General features: G+C 34.8%; 1 protein-coding gene, 1 long non-coding RNA gene and 2 pseudogenes across 2 annotated transcripts in view; 2 read left to right on the top strand and 2 right to left on the bottom strand.

The window, feature by feature from the left end:
- LOC143566519 (uncharacterized) overlaps positions 1-18572 on the bottom strand; it is a 29199-nt gene extending 10627 nt beyond the window's left edge. The window contains exons 1-2 of the long non-coding RNA XR_013141247.1: positions 18398-18572; positions 17976-18319 (exon numbers count right to left, since the gene is read on the bottom strand). This is a non-coding gene — a long non-coding RNA (uncharacterized LOC143566519). The remainder of the gene's footprint in view (positions 1-17975; positions 18320-18397) is intronic.
- LOC143566518 (UDP-glucosyltransferase 29 pseudogene) lies at positions 1914-3636 on the top strand (annotated as a pseudogene).
- On the bottom strand, positions 5236-10265 carry LOC143566528 (uncharacterized). Its single transcript, XM_077053205.1, has 5 exons — positions 9185-10265; positions 8581-8689; positions 8198-8318; positions 6970-7608; positions 5236-6096 (listed from the first exon to the last, which is right to left on the bottom strand). Exons 1-5 carry the CDS (start codon positions 9378-9380, stop codon positions 5437-5439), a joined length of 1725 nt encoding a protein of 574 aa, XP_076909320.1. The 5' UTR covers positions 9381-10265; the 3' UTR covers positions 5236-5436.
- Positions 13155-15974, top strand: LOC143566516 (protein Iojap-related, mitochondrial-like; annotated as a pseudogene).
- Positions 18573-21331: the final 2759 nt, after the last annotated feature.

Raw genomic sequence — 21331 nt, 5'->3', positions numbered from 1 at the left:
TGCAACCTTATTATTTCCATATCATTACGTTTATATTTTTATTTAACACACTATTATTTTTATTAAAGATATAATTTAAATAACTAAATAAAATTTATTAGTTAAGTTTTATTATAATATTATTCTTTTAATAAAATAGTCGTTGGAAATGTATAAAATAAACTAGCAGTTGGATTTTTTTAATTCTCAACTAAATGGCCATTGTATGTTGTAAGATTATTAAACAAAATTAAAATAATACATAAATATATTGGCGTTAACTTTAAAAATATTGAATAGATAAACCATAATAAGTTATTTATAATGGTATTTATTAAAATATTATATATTTATTAGTTATTATTGTTAAGTATGATGTTAATTAATTATTCTTATTTATCGATATTTATTATTATTATTGAAAAAAGAATATGATGCGAGTGTAGTAGTGGACCCACCAAAAGATGCATTTATCCACGTGCGTCTACCTGCATGTCTGGAGTTCACTGGTCATGTCACAACGTGTGCCGTATTTAATCCGCGTTGTGGGTGGTTTAATAAAAGTTACAAATTTAACAAATATGTTCAGTATTTATTATTGATGAGGAACTAATATCTCAATTGGTTGACTCACAATCTCACAGGTAAAACATAAGGGGAAACAAGTATTTTCATCCTTTTAATCTTGCCAAATAAGGGTTTTTACACATTATTATTTTAGTCTTATTTGAGTTGTAGTGCATTTTTTTTTACATTTGATTCATAATAACTTTAGAAGATATATCTATGTCTCATTGCAATCATTATGACATACTAAGACTATGTGCAGTGATTTAATTAAAAAGTGAAAAACGTCATCATCCACGGACAAACTTTTACAAATAAATGAAAGTACTAAATGAAAATATTTGAATTTGGAACTCAAAAGGGTACTTATTCAAGAATGACTAAAATGAACCCATGCAAAGCCATAACTAAATAACTAATTAACTCAGTTTTTGTTTATGATTTCAGATTTTATTAAAAGTCTACATTCATTTTAAGTTCATACAAATAAGTGAATAACAATGTTGTAGGGGTGTAAATATTAGATTAAAATAAACCCAGTAAAGTTATTTGTTTATTATTTGGTTAAAATATGTTTCCCTTTTTTTCAAAGAAATATATCCACATAAAAATGATCGAGATAATCAAATAGTTAATATAAAATCCTTTCCAAATGTGAATACGATTAATATTAATACTAAAAAAAATAGATTAATAGTAATAGCTTAATAGTTTTTAATTTGATATATGTATGGATATTATTAAATGAAGAAAAAGGTTTTAGGGACTAATATGTATATAAATAATGTTAAAAGCTAATAGCAATTGATCTAATAATAAGTTCAGGAGAGTGTATGTTTAGATAATATAGTGGGGGTATTCACAGCACCCATTTTAAACATTTTATCAATTACATAATATGATAACAAATATTGTTACCAAAAATATATATATGATTTTTCCCATATTATTTTTCAAATTTAATAAAAATGAAACTTATAACGGCCAATCACATCCCAAAATTAATGCAATAAAACGCTTAAAATATGACCAATGTAATAATTAGAATACAAAATATTTTTGGTAACACTAAATATATTTCATTAATACCCAAAATCACATGCAATATTACCCAAACTAAATCAAATATATAATTACGGCAGTTATTACCCAAAACCATAATAAGTTATTATTTTTTAATACGTATATTTTATATAGAAATAACCAAATATAATCCAAAAATAATAACATAACTGAAAATCTCATGCATGAAATGATCCAAATAAACTACCATCTTCACCTATATATATGTATATGTATAACAACATCTTCTACAAACAACCTTAACAACATTAACCATAACTTGAACCAGTTTTCCTATTTTCGACATGTCGATGAACCGAAAACAAACTGTCTTGATGTTCCCATGGCTAGGCCATGGTCACATTTCACCTTTCCTAGAACTAGCCAAAAAACTTAACAAAACAAACCTCTTCAACATCTACTTATGTTCCACTCCTGCTAACCTCAACTCCATCAACAAAACCGAGTGCGATTCCATTGGTTTCATCGAACTACACCTCCCGACACTACCCGAGCTCCCACCACACTTTCACACCACAAATGGTTTACCATCCCATCTTATGCCTGCTCTTAAACAAGCCTTTGACATGTCAAGCACAAAGTTTTCAAGAATCTTGAAAACATTAAAACCCGAGTTGTTAATTTACGATATGATCCAGTCGTGGGCCCTGGTGTCGGCTGCTGCGCTTGGAATCCCTTCGGTGGTGTTTGTGACTACTAGTGCTACTATGGCTGCTACCATGTTTCATCTTTACTTAAATTATTCTAAAGGCATTGGGTTCCCGTTTCGAAAGATTTACTTTCGGACATATGAGTATAAGCATGTGCATGAGATTCTTGAGAGCTCGGAGAATGGACGGAAAGATAAGGATCGTGTGATGGAAGGTGTTGGGAAGTCGTCAAGTATTGTGCTGGTTAAGTCTGTTGAACTGGTTGAAGGTAAGTATGCTGATTATCTTTCTATGCTGACTGGTAAAAAGTTGTACCGGTGGGTCCACTTGTGGTGGACCCATGTTCTAATAAAGATGGGGAACAGGAACAGGACAGTGTGATGCAGTGGCTTGACAGGAAGGAAACTGGGTCCACTGTGTTTGTTTCTTTCGGGAGTGAGTATTTTCTTTCGAGTGCGGATTTGGAGGAAATAGCTTATGGTTTGGAGATGAGTAATGTGAACTTTATTTGGGTGTTAAGGTTTCCAAAAAGTGAAAAAAAAGTTGATATTTTTAAACATTTGCCATTAGGTTATGTTGAAAGAGTGAAAGATAGAGGCTTATTGGTCGACGGGTGGGCCCCGCAGACGATAATATTAAAGCATAAAAATATAGGTGGATTTGTGAGTCATTGTGGATGGAGTTCAGTAATGGAAGCAATGAAACTTGGTGTTCCAATAATAGCAATGCCAATGCATCTTGACCAGCCGGTCAACGCTTGGTTGGTGGTGGAAGTTGGGGTTGGGATGGAGGTGATTAGAGATGGAAAAGGGCGGTTAATGCGTGAGAAAGTGGCTGCGGTTGTGCAGCGTGTGGTGGTTAGTGAGTTAGGACGAGTGGTTAGAGAAAAATCCAAGAAAATGAGTGTCGGTTTGATGGAAAACGGTGACGTGGAGATTGATGCGGTGGTGAATGAGCTGTTGAAACTGTGTCAAAGCGGTCGTGGTAATGATAGCCCAAAGGGTCTTCTGAAGACGAAAAGCGAGACGTTTGCTCTTGACTCGTATTTTGCAGTGGAAACTGAAGTTTAGTTTATCTTTAAAAGATGACTAATTAAGGTACCGAAGAGCGAGTTTAATTAGAGTACTGCTTCTTCTGAGTATCGATTAGCTACCGTAACTCGGGTTTGTTTTTTGAAAATATTTTTAAATTATTTTCATTAAAACAAACTCAAATTCTGATGTTTTTGTTTTTGTGTTATAAGATGTTTAAGGGGAAAGGCTACCCTCTTTTGTGTAGCCTATATCAATTATTAATATATAACTGTTATGAAAATATTGAGTGCATGCTTCATAATTTTAGTTTTATATTTATATGTCAAACTTAGAGTCAAACAAATTTTAAGACAGTTGACTTTTAGAGTCAAACTTGTTACTTTGACTTTTAAAGTCAATGTCAAATTGGCACTCTATTTCTGTCCACTTTTCTCATTTTATTTTTCTGATAATGCGCTATTGATTCTAATGGCACGTCTAAACTAGCTACAACGGTGCTTCTAAGTTTGCCAGGTACAACCGAGCGTCTAATTAGTTACAAGAGCGCCTTTTGACTAGTTGTAATTATGCATCCGAGTTGTCAAGATCTTACACGCTTGAACAAACTCTGTGGATACAACTGTAACAAAACAAACACTTCACACGCAATATTCACTTTGTATATAACCAACCTCTATAGTATATCATAAGAAGTCATTAACCATAAAAGAACAGAAAAATTATTAATACTTTTCATCTGAATAAAATTACAAAAAAAATTGCCCGAGAAATGAACAAGCGCATTCCGAATATACAACACGAATAACAAATCAACAACGAGCTTCTTGTTTATACGACAATACTAATACGCATATCGGTCAACGGTCAACCTACCCAACCTTTACAATTCACCAATATACAACTTTCCATGCACACGGTACAAGTCATTACAGAATACTGCTCGGCAACTTACACCTTCACATTCTTGTGCAGTTGCATTTAGATTCCAGCATTGGAGGTTTCTTACTCTCTCCGTTACTCGAGTCCCGAACCCCCACAATACGGGTCTTCTGTTGGCACGTTTGACTTTGTGTTTCCGTGGTGTTTGGGGCTTTTGTTGGGTCAGTTTCGGCATCTTTCTTCTGTCGAGAGCGTTGAGATTTTGATGCGCGTTTGGTTATGGTTTGACTTTGAGTTACGAACTCAGGTTTTCCAGTATCAGATTTCCGGGTAGCGGGAATGAGCGGCCAAGAACCGATGTCATCTACAGGATCCAAACAGGTTTCGGTTTCCTTCTCGATGGCGATTGTTGCAGCATTATGTGCCAAAGTATGAACTATCGAGCTGCAAAAGAGTATTGTGTCGGTTGCTTCTTCTAAAGTCAAACTTCTTCCGTTTTGTTTGACCAAAACCGTTGACTCTTCTGCAACAAAACAAACTTATTATTATTATTCATGGAATATTCATACAAGATTATTATTCACTCATGAAATACGTACCGACAATGTTGGCAGTATGATCAGCAGTATCATCTATGCTGCTTGTAGAACTTAATGACCCGTTACGTTTTAAACCAGGAGAAACCCGACCCGTTTGATCAAATTCTCCAGAAACCGCGTCCGGTTGTACTTTATCAACATCAGTACAATCTTTTAGTGTACAAGACTCTAAACCAATAGTATCATCACATCCAGATCCTTCAATTTCTTGAAATTCAGAAGCTTCTTCAATTATGGAAGACTCGGTTAACAAAGATTCCCCGGAATCAACATGGGTTTGACTCGGGCCCCTTTCAGAGTCACCCCCTTTGTCGTTTTCAGGGGTAAAAGTGTCATTTTCTGCGTTACCGGAGAAAGTTGATACGCTGCGCTTATGCTTTGCGTTATTAAGGTCGAATTTGTAAGTTTCGATCTCGGATTTTGTGCTGCTTGATTGACGTTGTAAACGGGTACCGGGTTGTCGGTTGACACCAGAAAAGTCAGCGGAAGACGAAACCGACATGCTTCTCATGCTATTATTAGTACTGTCTCTAACATACGAAAAATCATCGTATGAGATACTGCTTGCTGAAAATGTCATGTTTCGGACAACCGTACCCTTGGTGCTGTTTGACCTTTTAAGCAGTAATGAAATTCCTGCTGCTTCTAAAGACTCAACCTTTGACTTTGAAAAGTCAACTGTGTCAGGTTGACTTGCTTCGTATCGCATTCTTCTGACCGTGATCGAGAAAGAGAATTCTGCGATAAAAAGTTCCAGATTGGTTCTCCGTATGTACCTTGACCGTCTTTGACTAAATCATCATGCTGACTAGACTGAGGTTTGACTTCAACTACAGCCACTTGGGGGTCAACTGTTGTAGCTGATTCAGTTACCGGGTCCACAGTGGTCAAAGGTAAATACAACTCTATGCATTCTCCACAAAGAGTAGTGTCATTTTCTAACCCATTTGGAGAAAACGAGCATCCGCATTTCGAACAGATTAACAAACCCGATTGACCATCAAAAGTCAAACCGCCAGTCAAAGTTGTTGGATCACGTAATTCATTCAAACCATCATCATCTTTCTCCATCGCAAACACTTCATCACTGACATCAGGCTCTTGAATTTTAACGGGCCCACTAATTACATCATCCGGGCCCATTTTGGGCTCGTGTAACCCTACGCCAGAACTAGTATTACTACTAGTAGTAACCGAAGAATTTCTGGTATTGTGAGGGGAACTTGATATCTCAACATGAAAAGTTGAACTCGGAACACTAGAAAGTAGCGGTCTAAACATATTTTGAGGACCTTTTCTATGATCCTACAGAATAAAAACAAAAAAAATAATAAGAAATAAGAACAAAAGAAATTAAAATAATATGAAAATCTTAGGGTTGTTCAAAAAGCTCATACTCGCTCGGAGATAGCTCGTTAGTAAATGAGCCAAACTGAGCTGGCTCGATTTGTAGACGAGTCAGAATAAGAAATAAGAACAAAAGAATTTAAAATAATATGAAAATCTTAGGGTTGTTCAAAAAGCTCATACTCGCTCGGAGATAGCTCGTTAGTAAATGAGCCAAACTGAGCTGGCTCGATTTGTAGACGAGTCAGAGCCAGTGGTCGGCTCGGCTCGTTGTCTCACTCATTTGGTTCATTTAAATCAAAATCCAAATGTTAATATATATGATGATAATAACAATTATAATAATAATATAATAATAATAGCATATAAATATACTGAAAAAAACAAAAATAACATATATCGCATTTTAAATCAGTCTCTTGATCGTTAAAAAAATGGAAAAAAAAATTGATACATAAAATATTTTAATTTCTTAAGTTATACATTTTTCATTATGTGAAGGTTAGAAAATTATTTTGTTTTTGTTTTTGTATATAATAATGTCTAAGAGAAGCTAACACGCCACAAGCTGGCACGAGCTTTCTATGAGCCGAGCTAGAGCTCGACTTTTCTGCTTGTTAAGGACGGCTCGTTTAACTTTGAGCTAAAGCCCGGGCCCACCTAGCACGGCTTATCTACAGCCCTAGAAAATATTTAGGATTAACGTTAACATACTTTTCTCATTTTGTATGAAAAAGTCCTCAACCAAGTTTGAAGCATTAAAGTTCTAAACTTGTTAGATTAATAAAATATGGACAATTATTTTATAACAAATTTAAGAAGTAAAAATACCATTTGTCTGAGGGCAAGGTCGAAAGATCTCTTGGGAGCCGAACTAGAAGAAACCGTGCTACTCGGTTTTTTTGAAAATTGCTGAAGTGGCTTCTTCTTACTATTATTATATTGTAAGCCACCAACTCTTCTTGAATTTAACCTTTGTGTGCCACCACTGACAACAACAGACGAAAAAGATTCCACGTCATCAGACGAGCTGATGCTTCTAGAAGCCGTGGGGGACATTGATTGTCTGCTGTTCCTAGAAGCCGGTGAGGACCCGCGTACATACGAAGCGGGTCGATCCGCCAATGAGGTCCTGAGATTTGGTGGGGCCTCGGAGGGAAAACCGGGAATGGTTGACTGCCATGCTTTGACTTTTGGTGAAGGTGAATTACCTCTACTGCCTTTTGAGCCCGGGGTACTGTTATTAGATCCCGTACTTAATCGTCGTGGACTCGGAGTGGAAACCCGTGGAATGGGTGTTACGGGTTTTCGAAATGGTGGAGATGATCTCGAGATGGTAGGTGGACTAGCGGTAGGTGCTGACATGGCACGTGCACCTCTGGATTCAAACGGACTGTTATTAGACCGCGGAGATATGCTCACACGGTTCGGGCTTGCACTGCCTCTACTGCTTCTTCGGCTCTTTTCCATCTAAAGTTATAGAATTCACAAATTATTAGTACGTAATTTTTTATTGCAAAAAATTATAGTTGGCAAAAAAATCAAGAAAGAAAGATTGTGGACGATAATGGAAATGTATATATTAATAAATACAACCACCAAAATCATTTTTGTTCAAAAGCTTAGATTTTTACCATTGTTAACAATATAGTTTTTGTAATTATAATTAACACGTCAATTATTCATAATACTTTAGACCGGACACATAAAAAAAGTGGACTTGCAAATATAAAAATAGGTGTTAATTTTGACCCGTTTACTTAAAACGGGCCAATTTTGGTTTTGTTTTATCTCAAATGGATAAAATAACTAAGCACCCAAAGTCTAGTTTTAGTGTATACAAACTCTTAAATTGTTTTCACGCAGATTTATATGTTTTGGTAACCATTATTTACACACACTATATTTATAAAGAAAACGTATAAATATAATTAGAAAGTGTTTACAAAGTGTTTTTTTTTTCATTTTCCCAAGAAAGATTATTCTTTTTACAAATATAATTTTATATTTATATATTCAAAGCAAATATCGACACGCATAATCAATAAAGATAACTTACAGTAGATGATCTTGAAATTGAAATCGGTTGAGTCTTAGCTCTACCTCTTTGTGCAACATTAGCTTGTGGCACTTCATCATCCAATGATGGAAACAAAGGTGTATCGGGAGGAGTTAATAGCCTTTAATTATATAGGAAAAAAAAGTATCAGACGTGAACTAACTAAGATAACAACCACCATAGAATTAAACAAAAAAGAAACAATAATGCCATAGCTAACGTTCGTTTTTGTGATGATATTAAAACACGTTAGAAACCACTCAACTATAAATTTGGTTTCGTTTATGTCAATTCTTGAATACCAAAACTTGCTAGAGAATTGTAAAATATTTTCAAAAATCCGGTCTTTATGATATAAAACTAAGAACAAAATAACTACCAACCATTCATAATCATTCTTCTCTTCTTCTGCATGAAGGAGATCACTGCTTTCTCCTCGAGCCGGAATGTTTATCCCAAGCTTGTACTCCGAAAAATGACTCAACTTACTTGCTGCAAAAATGCAAAAAACAAAATTAGAAACAAATCACTTAAGTATTACTACTTTCTATTTTTCTATATGTAACTTAAGCTATGCAGTCAATATCGTTGGTATCTCAGTGGTATCTCGGTTATCGGTCCTCGTGTGAAATATTGGTCAAAATATCGGTACCGATTATATCGGCGATATTGACTGATATTCCCGATATCGGTATTTTAAGTCTTTCAACTTTTAGTGTTTAATGTTAGTTTTTTGAGTATTAATCAATTCCTACTTGCTACAATTGTTAGTGTTTTGCAAGTTGCAAAAGGATAATTTGTTAATTTGTTAGCGTTAAAAGTGCCATATATATAAATTCTGCATGATATTAAAATTACCGATATCCCACCGCGATAACCTATACCTCAAATATCGATCCTCGACCGATATCCGATATTTTTCACATTAACTGCTTAGAACTTAAGAAACCCAAATTTCTTAAAACTAAAAAAGCAAAAAAACATTACTGAAAATGTCTTCAAAATCATCATTGGCATCAAGCAAGAAATTATCTCTTTCTCTGCTTTGCACTTCATTGAATAAAGCAAGATCATCGTCTCTTTGTTTTAACGGTATCCCACTCTCAAGACTACGCCCTCGTTTGTGATTATCGCCTCTCGGTTCCCTCCCCGGTGAACATCTAATCGCCGGTGACGGCGGCATTCTGTTTCCCCAAAATTCCGGTAACCACTCAACTTGAACCCAATATTGTCATCAAACACATTTACCCGCCTTACAAACTCCAACCGCCCCTTCAATCGCCCCAAATTCGGTCGAAAACACTTCAATTTCCCGTATAATTGAGCTCATGAACAAAACCCCAAATTAAAGCCAAATTCGGAAACTTTTAACTTAACACTCCTCTTCGAGCTTACACCCGCAAGTAAAGAACCGTTAACTTACAGAATTACCCGTACCAAACCGAAGCTCATTTCGTCGAACACTTGGCGGGCCAAACCGAAATATCACCAAAACATGAAACTACTAACAACCCCAATTGCAGCTTTAATCACAATGTCTTTAAGCACAAATCCCCCAAAACTAAATCAAAAACCACTTCAATTTCCAGTACAATTCAGCTCATAAACCCTAATTGGTCAAAACCAAAATACCCAACAAATAAACCCCCAAATTGAAGTCAAATTCGGAGAATTATAACTTAAAACACCTCTTCAACCACACAGTCGCAAGTAATTAACCCTTAACTTACTCAATTACCGGTTAAAAAAACAAACGCATTTCGTCGAACACTTGGTGGGCATAACCGAAACCTCACCAAAATGAGAAATTGAACACAAACCCAGGTCATAAATGGGGTGAATTAGCCGGATCTGGATGGAATTGGTGGATCATGGAGGTTAATTGTCGGTGGGATGAAATCAAGAACCCTAAAGAAACCCAATTGAATTGAATTGATGTGAAAGAAATTGAGAATTAGAATTAGAAGAAGAAGAAGAAGAAGAAGATAACAGGACAGAAGTAAGAGAGCAGGTGTTGATCATTCAACTACTGTAATTCTTTAATGGAATCTGATCATATATATCATAAAGTTATAAGTCTATATGTATTAATGTTCACCAATTTTGTCTTATCGTTTTTTCTATAGGTATTAATGTATTATTATACCTTTTTTTTTGTATTGTATAATGTGAGTAGTGAGTACTTAATATTTTGTTGTTACATAGGGTACTTGGGTTGGTAAGCTCGGTAATGCTGTCGTGACTCGTGGTGTCATTACCAGGTTAGCTTTTTAATACGGTTTATTTTTTCGAGTGCTACGGCCTGATGGAGGACGAGGGTTGTTGAGAGGCTATGTTAATGTTATTGGTTTTTTATGGCACTCGAATAGTTTTTTGGATGTCAGACACCGTCCCAACTGTGACGGTTATTTTGATAGTTTTGAGTTGTCTCTTTGTAATTGGCTGAAAGATTTATAAAATTTGAAAAACGAGAGATGTGCCCAAGTTTCTTCGCGTGTCTACAGTGGATAAAATTTTTTAGAGTTATTATAAATTGTGATTAAAAATATATTTTGATGTGATTAGGAAAATTTGCTTTGTGTATATAATTTAAGCATTTTAGTTTTAATATAAATCAACTAAAGCAACGTTAAATATGTAAAAATGAATTCCGCGTAACGAAGCGTAGGAAGTAATGATGTGATAACACACATACATGAGCGAGTTTAATGACGATGGGTATTTACGTTCATTTGCGCACACAAATTTATGATACACATATCATTATCGTGCAAAATGGTATAATAATGATAATCAAAACTAATTTTAGATTAAGACACATGTCTGCATTGTCGAAATTTCCCTGATATGTATCAATACCATGTAAAACGACATAACTATACCGTGTAAATGTAAAAATTGTATAACCATACACTTATATCTAATAATGCATTACATTTATTATATTTTTATGAAAATATAACAATATTATACGTATATAAAAAAGATAAAAAAAAACAATTAATTTTATGAGGTACCCTTGAAATAAAATAAACGTATATAAAATTTATTTGACTTATAAAAAATAATGAGACTAGTGTATTTAATAATAGAAAAGGCAACATAAAGAATTTACCTCTTTCTATTATATAATTTACAAACTTATAAAAACTCATTAAAAAAATAAATACAACAAATTGGTTCTGATTCCATTTCAGGTATACATTCCTTGTAACGAGACCTTATATAATTGATGATTCTTTTTTATCATTATTATGTGGACATTAACTATACGTAACTAATATTAATGTTTTTAATGATGAATAATCAAATTTGGTCAAATAATTCGATAATGGAATTCTCTTTAAAAACAATAAAAACAGAAAAAGTTGACATTCCATTAAACCTAAGAACACCCAAGGATGGCGAATGTTTACTTAACTTTTCTTTTTGCAACTAAAAAAAATACTTTATAATTTACATATTTTCATTAAAAGAGAGACATGAATTAATGGAAATGATTTTTCATACAATTAATCAATTATAGTTAATGGATGTTTATGTGGTGTTCGAAACTCAATTAAACTGAACGAATCATAAAATCGAAATAAACGGTTGTTTAATGGTTCAATCTAGTTTAAAATATGAAACTGACAACGTAAATTAAAAGTGACCGTTTAACATTTATTTTTTTATATAATAAACATATTTATTTTGGAAATATGTACCTTTCTTTTTGTTCAAGGTTCGAGAGAAAAAATTAAGAGGAGTTTTCGCCTAGTGGTGCGTTTATAAATATACGCACACAACTAGCTAATACTTTTTCGACACTATTGAGGTACACGATGGGCGAGGCTTTCTATCCTCTAGCTAGTGGCTACCGGCTAAAGCGGTAGACGGTGTGGGTACGACAACTACAGTTGGGTAGCTAGACCATCTACCCAATGCTTCACTGTTAAACCTCGTCAAACCAACAAAACATTATTTAAACTATACTTGTGAGATTGAGTATCTTACACCACAATTCCTACTACTATCGGTGCCACTTGGCCACTTTCTTATTGTGTGCAGGAACTGTGAGTGAATGTAGCTACCCGACCCCAAGGGAGGTTCTTGTTATCGCTCTCTGGGCGAGTCGTATGTACGATATATGACTGATTGAATCAGATTATTATTTTAATTGACTTATTTAGAAACTAAGTAATACATATTTATGGTATATTTCAACCACAATAATCTTGGTTAGTACTCAACCTGATAATGATTATTTTGATTCGTATTAGAGTGACGAAGCATGTTTCACTAATAGTTGGGAAATAATATATTCTTCAACTGACATATAGGTGCACAGAATACTCGTTTTGTATCCGACTCGTGGGTACGACCTTATAATGGATTTCTCCCCTGATCCATACTCGGAACCTACCCGAACCCACCTAAATTAGAAATACTCGGTCAAGACTCAGTCCGACCCGAAACCCAACAAACCTGGTTAAATACCAGATTATACCTGGAACCAGTTCCTACCCTACCTAGTTTTGACTTTTGTCGACCACCGTAACTGGTTCCTGAAAATACCCAGTGGAGGTGCACAAAATACCTGGTTCCGTACCCGACCTGGTATTAGATTTCACTTTGAAACTGTGCCTTGAACCGAAATCGACCCGGACCCGCCAGAAACGAAACCCCGGTCAAAACCCGACCCGACCTGAAACCCGAAAAATCTAGTCAAATACCCGATTATGCCCGGAACCAGTTTTTACCCAACCCGGTTTGACTTTTTTTTATCATACTCGATTCCGGTTCCTGGAAATACCCGGTTTATGCACCTCTAGAATTGACATATCTTATTCATTTCAAGCCCAGCCCAATTTCCCAACCCGATCCAATTCTCACACCATCTTCTCAAATCTAATTCCACAACCACCATAACCGCCTCCACCTAACCAACTACCACCGTAACCACCGCCGTTCGATCATGTGGCCGTCCGTACGAAACCGAGCTCTGTCCGACGCCGTCCGCCAGTTCAAACCACGTGTTCTTCTTAACCGGTCCGTTTGCTCGAGCGGTGAGTTGCTGAAGCTAGAGGAGGTGGAGAAGATACTCAGTGACGTTAGAGCCGATGACGTCAGAGTCATACCTGTTAATAATAATAATAATAATAATAATAATAATGAGTCGTCGTTTACCAATTTCGTTGTGGTTGCCACCGGCAAGTCGCAATGGCATGTTCGTAATATCGCCCAAGCCCTAATTTACAAGGCATGTTCTTATTTTATAATAATATTATTATTATTACTATAATAGAGTATGCCTATTAACTATTAAGTTAGTGAATTAGTTTTAAATGATTATAGTGTTTACTTTATAGAATTAGGGTTTCAGAAATGTGCTGGTACTATCAATTACCTGTGTTCTGTGAAGAAGCAGAATGCACATTATTATTTGTTAAACATTATTTATAGTTTGTTGCTCGAGATCAAGTTTAAAAAACAAAATACTCCGTTTTCTGGCTTAATGCATGTAAACGAATTGTTCGTGAACCGTTAGGCCGGAAGTTCGATTATTTAAAAAATGGACTAACATGAACATATGCTTTTGTTCGTTCGTGAACATTCGTTTATGTCAATGCATTTATGTTTGTTTCTGTTCATTTATGTATGTTTGTTCAATTACGTTCATTTATGTAACATGAACACAAAGATTTGTTCGATTACCTGTTTGTGTTCGTGTATGTGTTCATTCAGTTTGCTTACAGGCCTACCTAGCTTCCGATACCTCTAAAGATCCATGTTGTTATCTTATGATCTTATTTTAAAGATTATTTGTTAAACATTATAGTTTGTAGAATTATGGTTTCAAAAATGTGCTGATGATTGATTTTGTTTGATTTGTGAAGAAGAATGCAGTTTATTTGTTCAACAATATAATTTGATGGATGATTAACTACAAAATGTACTTTATTTTCCGGCTTTAGGCCTGTAAACGAATTGTTCGAGAACTGTTAGGTGGGAAGTTTGATTATTTAATCAACAAACGAACATGAACAAAACTTTTTGTTCCGTTAATTAAACAAACGAACATGAATGCATGCTTGTTCGTTCGTTTATGTTTGTGAACGTGTTTGTGTATGCTCATTCATTTATGTTTGTTTGTGTTCATTTATGTGTGTGTATGCTTATGTACGTTTGTGCAGTTAAGTTCATTTATGTTAGTGAACTATTCGTTTAGATATGAATATGAACATGAACATGATCCATATTGTGAAAATGTTGAAGCCCCAATTAAATTATCTTATGATCTTTAGATCATATTTTAAAATTTATTACAAATGGAAATGTAAATCTCATTGATTTTATAATTAATCTGTACCATTTAAGGATGCTGTGAGAAATTTGTCAACTTTTTGATAAAAAAAACCGAGTCTACTGTAAACCTTATATAACTGCGTTACAGAGCCAAACGAGGCATCCTGCTTTCCAATGTTTAACACAAGCGGGAAATGTTGAAAACCGAATGTTAGGTATGAATGGGTTCATTAACTATTACAACGTGATATAAATAGCTAACAATTTTCTCGTTTTATGTAACGAACTATAGTTTCTTTTACCATTTGATGTAATAAATTTGTTTATCGTTATCATTTGGTACACTTGATCTACTATAACAAGGTGTTTTCTGACTTAATATAAAGTATAATTCCAATGTTAACTCTGAATATTTACAAGTGATTATTTGCGTTTTGGATCAGGTGAAGCAAAAACAAACAGGAGCTAAGAGAATGTTGCTGCCAAGTGTGGAAGGTGAAGAAGGAGGAAATTGGATTGTTATTGATTCAGGTATATATTATATGGAAATAATAATCGTTGATTTATCTTTCATACTTTATGTTAGGGGTGTGCACGAAACCGAAAAAACCAATCCGCAACCGAAAAAAACCGATAATTCCAAACCAAAAAAACCGAACATAAACAGCAACCGATGGTTTGGTTTTATGTTTTGTAAAAACCGAACTAACGGTTCGGTTTTGGTTTTGCATATAATAAAAACCGAAAAAACCGAACCGAACCGAACCGAATTCCCTAATTTTTGTTTATTTATATTTTATATTAAGTAATTTGAAAGAATTTAATAAATATGTAACTCAAATATTTTTGGTCAAACATATAATAGTCTTATTATTTTACAATTAACAAAATTATTTATACCTAAATTCATTATTTTTTGCCAAATTTTGTTTCGGCATAAAGTTTTCAAGCTCAAATGGCAAAAACCGAAAAAACCAAAACGAAAACCGAAACTAAACGGTTTCGAAAGCTCCAAAAACTGAAGTTTTTGGTTTTAGCCAAAAACCGCACCGAACCGCACCACACACACCCCTACTTTATGTAAAGAACTTTAAGAATAAATGGTGGTTATCTTTTGCACTTTTCAGGTTCATTAGTAGTCCATGCTCTTGATGAGAAAGCAAGAGCTTATTAAAACTTGGAGCAGCTATGGAGTTCAAAAGAGTCAACTAGTGACAAAAGTCAAAGTCAAACTCAGGTAAATGTAAATATGAAATTTACAGGGTTTTTCCTCTTACATGTTTTGAATTATTTATAGTAACCAGTTTTGATATGCTATACAGGACTTGGGTCAAGCTTTCGTGAAGGTGCGTCGAAAGAACAACTCTAGAAAACCAGCAAAGTAATTTGTTTGATCATCAAGCTGTGTTAAATGAAGGATTTGTAAATTAACAAGGAATGTTTTTGTATTTGGTCTTTTAAGTCCAGATTGTAGTGAACTTGATGCATTTTCCGGTTTCTTAATTTTATTTTATATCGTCAAAAAAACACACTCTCTCTATTCTCTAGCCTTTATTTATGTCTACTTGTTAAATCTGAAAGTGTTTTGTTCAGTTATGTAGCTTTTGACAAATATATATAACCTTCTCTTGCGTCTGCTGCTTATATCTGAAAGTGTTTTGTCTAGTTATGTAGTTAAACAAAGCATTACAAAATCCAAGATAATTGCTAAAAACTTGTTCTTATAATGATATATTCAATTCCAGAACAAAAGAAGTATGGTCCAATGACCAACCGAACATCTAGGCTTCAACAGAGGCAATGTGTTGAGTCAAGTCAATAACACAAAAGCTACAAATACAAAAGAGAAAAACAAAAGCGTCACAAGACCACCTTGCTCACCGCCTTCACCCAGCGCCAAAAACCAAAAATCAAACACTTTATTAGCTATTTACAACTTAAAATCATTGTTACCGCCTTTAGTAGCAACTTTAAAGTTAAGTAAGTCGGAAGAAAGTACTTGTATCCCCATTCATTGTCATACCGCGACACAAGTTTAAAAAAGTTATTGTCCAGTGCAATTCCAGCCTTGGCATCAAAGATGCTTGATATGAAAATAATTAAAACGCCGGTTAAGAGTTAAGACCTAAAGCAAAAACAACTGTCTTTTTTTAATGCTCGAGAGATTATATCATAAACATTCACCTGTTTTCATCAATAAAGTCAGTGGATACAAGATCATCCTCAACATATCCGAAAATAACCTTGAGCTTTCCTTCTGATTCCTCCCTGGTTTACAACAACCATGAGTTGGTTACAACTTACAAGTTTGAGACTTAATTGACCGTTGATAAAACGAGTCATTGTGTGTCGATTGTGTGAAGTTGTAATGCAAGTGACGCACGAAAGGCCTTGTCATGATCATGATCATGACAAACTCAGAAATTGGAAGTTGTTCGGAAAGTGTTGCCCAATCTCAACCGTGTCACTAAGATAATACTTGGTCTTACTCGGTTTGAACACCAAACATTAACATAAAGTTTGCATACTAAGAAACAAGAACCAACTATGTTGATTTTGCTTTAATACATGATCATGTAAAGTTATCAAATGATTCTACGTGTTTCTTGTTGGGTTAATCTTACCCTATAACTTGATTCCAATTAACACAAAAGATATTATACAGTAATCACAAAAAGAATCATAAACTAATGATAGCAAGTATCGCATTGTAAGTTGCCAAAACCAGTTCCTACTAGAATATTAATTTAACCAAAAAAAAAAAAAAAACTTACTAACATAAGCTTGGGTCTTCTAAGTCCCTTTAAATAAGTATATATATTTTAATGCAACACAAAAGAGCCCATTAACATAAAGCTGGGTCTAATATAATCGTTTGTATGGCAAGAACTCCTCGAACCAGCCTTCTTCCTTGCAGCATTACAGCATGACATCATATACCCCCATCAATAGGTTAGGAAACCTTTCGCGCAAGTAGTGGTCAAGCTCTTCCAGCATAGGTAGATACTGCAACTGTGTTAAAAACGAGTCAGCTAAGATGCGCGCAAATGCCCCAACCCACCTCTACTCTTTTCATTTTTTTTTAAGAATTGTAAATAAGTGATGCAGTAATGATTTAGTGGTTTTAAATATTTGAGAAGAAAATACCAGTTCACTTTTTTAGTTAAATTCTATTTTCTATAACTTGAGTGTCGTTAAAAGCATACCTTTTTCTTAAGAGCTATGCGGCGCAAGTTTACTACTTTTATTTGAACGAGGTGGAGCAACCTTTGAGCGTTGACAAAACAGAACGGCTCGTCTTGTTCCCTTTCAATGATGATTGTTTCAGAATTGAATAAAACATTAACCGCTCCATGGAAGACCTTGCCACCTCTTTCTATTACTTCACCAATGGAACGATCTCCGTTCATTTTACCATTCACCCTCACACTCGCATCTCGTAAGAACGACATTCGCTTAACAGATCCCAAAACAGAGGATGGCGCAGTACCTCTGACGCTTTTGGCCTGACAAATGTATGTATCATAAAAAAATGCTAGTAAATATATAACAAACTTATAGAAAAATATAAAAATATGAAAAGGCTGTACCTGAGTTGAGCTTCAAATTCCAATAATCGAGAGATTAGATCCTTGGCTTCTGGAATGCGTTCCACCAGGTAGAGATTGACTATGTTGTTGTCGGCCACATTGTTTTCGCTGCTTTCACCAAACGGATGTTTTCCTTGAGTCAAAAGAAAGAAGAAAACACAACCTAAATTAAACACATCCATGGCCTGCGTTTGGGGCAAATCAAGGATTTGTTCAGGCGTTCGCCATCCTGGAGTTCCTGAAACTGGCATTTTTGAACAAACCAAGTGAAAACAGGATCTAAAAATACAAAATCAATCGAGCTAAAAATATCTCTAGTTACCAGTAGCATCAGATCTCAATGATGTCTCATCCTCAGCAAGACGCCTGCAACTTCCCACCATAGAAAGTTTGGCAATATCGGTATTGAATTTTTCTATCAACACGTGGGAAGGGTTCAGATCCCCGTAAATAACCCTTCGAGCATGCAAGTGTTTAAGGCCATCAGCAATGTTCCTATGAAACAAACAACATTCATAAATAAAATGGAACAAAGAAAAAAAAAAGCCCAAAAACTGCCATAATAAGCGCTTGAACTGATCACTCACGTCATCAACTCCTAGAGAATAGGAACAATTTCAAAATATAAAAATACATGAACCGTGTGTTATAAAGTTCATGTGGAGTAACATAATTTCCAGCAGCTTCAGAAGCAACAACAGCAGGTGCTTTCATCTCAGGTGTTGTGTTTTAAGGTAATCTGATCCAATAATCTCCGTAGATTGATTGATGCGTTTGAGTTTTTCCTTCAGGTTACGGATGCGTTTGTTGAGGAGAGTCACGAGTTGGTTTGCGGTGGTTAGGAGAATGAACCAACACAAACTTGCATGGTCTGTATACGTTAACTAGCTTATATCCCGCAGGTTTAAAAAAATTAATTAATAAATATAATCTTTAAATTTTGAAAAATCAAATTAACAAAGACTTACTTGTAGATGGTCATAATATGTCCGCATGACGGGTCTAACAGGACCATCCTTGCCGGACCTCCACCCCAATGAAGTCACCAGAGGTTTTTACTTCACCATTTTTAGCCCACCCGGCAAGAAACAACGGTGGGGTACACTATCAACAACCAGATTATAAACTGGGATGAAAAAAGAAAAGAATGGTTGAAACAAAACCCTTCATTTGGGTCGGGTTCCGAAGAACGGGTGGTTGTGATATCCGGATGTGGAATTAGGGCTCCGATCATTTGGGGGTTAAATGGGTGAGGGATTCCAATTAATTTGCCCAGAAAGACAAAAAAAGCCATGTAAGATTTTTAAACGCCAACTCATCAAGCCACATGAGCAAAAAACTAATTCCGTTAATTATTTTTAACGGGGGATCATAAAACAAAAAACATGAAAAATGTGGGACTGCCAGAGGGAAATAACTCAGGTAAGATTATTATTGGCCAACACATTAAAGGTGAGATTATTTTAATCCAAAAAAAAGCACAAACCTTTGGTATAACCTTCATAATAAAGTGCAAAAAGTGCAGAAAATATCTTCTTCTTAACTGTTGAGTTTTCTTTGTTGAAGTCGACATTAGCAACGTCTGTAATTTCTTCGCGAAGTGTGACAGGTGGGACGGATAATATTCCATCTTTCAATATGTTAGCAGGACCATCGCTTCACTCGTATATTGAAACAACTTTATAGAACACCCAAGTATGTTAGCGGTTTCGTTTATTCTGAATCTGGCCAAAAACATGTCTAATGATGAAAATTTTATTAATATTTTGAAAAGACAAAATTGTTTTTAAGTTTTGTAAAGGCAAAAATTGCCCTTGTATCATTATAAAATTTTTGTTTCTATTAAATCTTGTCTTTTCGAAAACTTATGGGTATATATCATTTTGTATAATATGGGTGGATTATATATAAATGAAAACAAATACATCATTGGGTGGCCTGTAAAGTAGTTATTATATACGGTAGTTGTTGAATTTGCATACAAGCGTCTGGAATTATGTTAACAAAGTTTATGTACTTAAATCATGCAAAAACACCGTTTCTTTATAGTTTGAGAAGTCTAGGGATTTAGTCATGGATAAAAGGATTTTATGCTATAAATTTAAAAAGAGTTAATGGTCATTTTCGTCCCTATGGTTTGTTACTTTCGCCACTTCAGTCCAAAATTTGTAATTTTGTCAATTTAGTCCTCATAGTTTTACATATTAGCCAATTACATCCCATCCGTCTAACGGCATCCAGTTATGCCGTTAGTTTAAGGGTATTTTTGTCTTTCTCCTTTTAATTTTGAGTTAATGGTCATCTTAGTCCCTATGGTTTGATATTTTTGCCAATTCAGTCCAAAGTTTGAAAATTTGTCAATTTAATGTTCAGTTTAATTCAGCTTTTTATTTTTAATTTTTTTTGTTTATAACCCTGAAGAGCATAATTCAAGCCCAAAACCCTTGAGCAACCTCAAATACTGGTATGGATTTACTCTGTTGACAGCTGTAATCATACCCCCCCTTTATATTTAGTTTCTAGACATTTTCTAAAATCTTCTCCATTATGGAATTCAATGGTAAAGTGGTCAAGGTAATTCCCTGAAACCGAATTGCACAGAAAAAACTAAAAATCGTTTCGTTGATTAATGTATAATAGTTGATTACGACCCAGATTTTCGTTATGATATGTTAATCTCTAAACCCTAACTATTATGCATTCATCAAAGAAACGATTTTTAGTTTTTTCTGTACAATTCGGTTTCACAGAATTGCTTTGACCATGTCTGGCCCTCGATTTCAGCTGGATCTTACTTAATCAAGTCATAACTCGCACCAAAAGGTGTTGACAAGAGAGTTAAATGACGGATTGCTATTTTAGGAAAGATTACCGTTTGTTAAAGGCGGAATCAATAACAAACATACGGTTGCAATTAACAATCAAAGGTGGAAAGCACAACACAGGATTCACTCAAAATATTTCCATTTATAAAAGGTTAATCTTACAAAAGGATAATCGATTTAGGGTTTAGAAGGAATCCTAGGACAGCCGTCACAATATTCGCTCAATAAATGTGTCTATCTGCCTTGGAAATTGTGCTCTCTGGCGGCGTATCCTAAACATTCCTTTTATAGGCCTGCCAACCTAAGACAACTGTCATTCCTTCTAGAAACCCTAAATGTACATACATATTCAAATTACATATTTAGAAAATAAACTAAGTGTAAAACAAGTCTTCCGGGTAGGCTTTTCATAAATCTTCAGACTCCGAGTA

This window comes from Bidens hawaiensis, unplaced genomic scaffold, assembly GCF_021521415.1.
Source record: "Bidens hawaiensis isolate Kalapana, Puna unplaced genomic scaffold, B.hawaiensis_p1.1 tig00022900_1, whole genome shotgun sequence".
NCBI classification, from domain to species: Eukaryota; Viridiplantae; Streptophyta; class Magnoliopsida; order Asterales; family Asteraceae; genus Bidens; species Bidens hawaiensis.
This window is presented reverse-complemented; position numbering and strand designations above follow the sequence as displayed.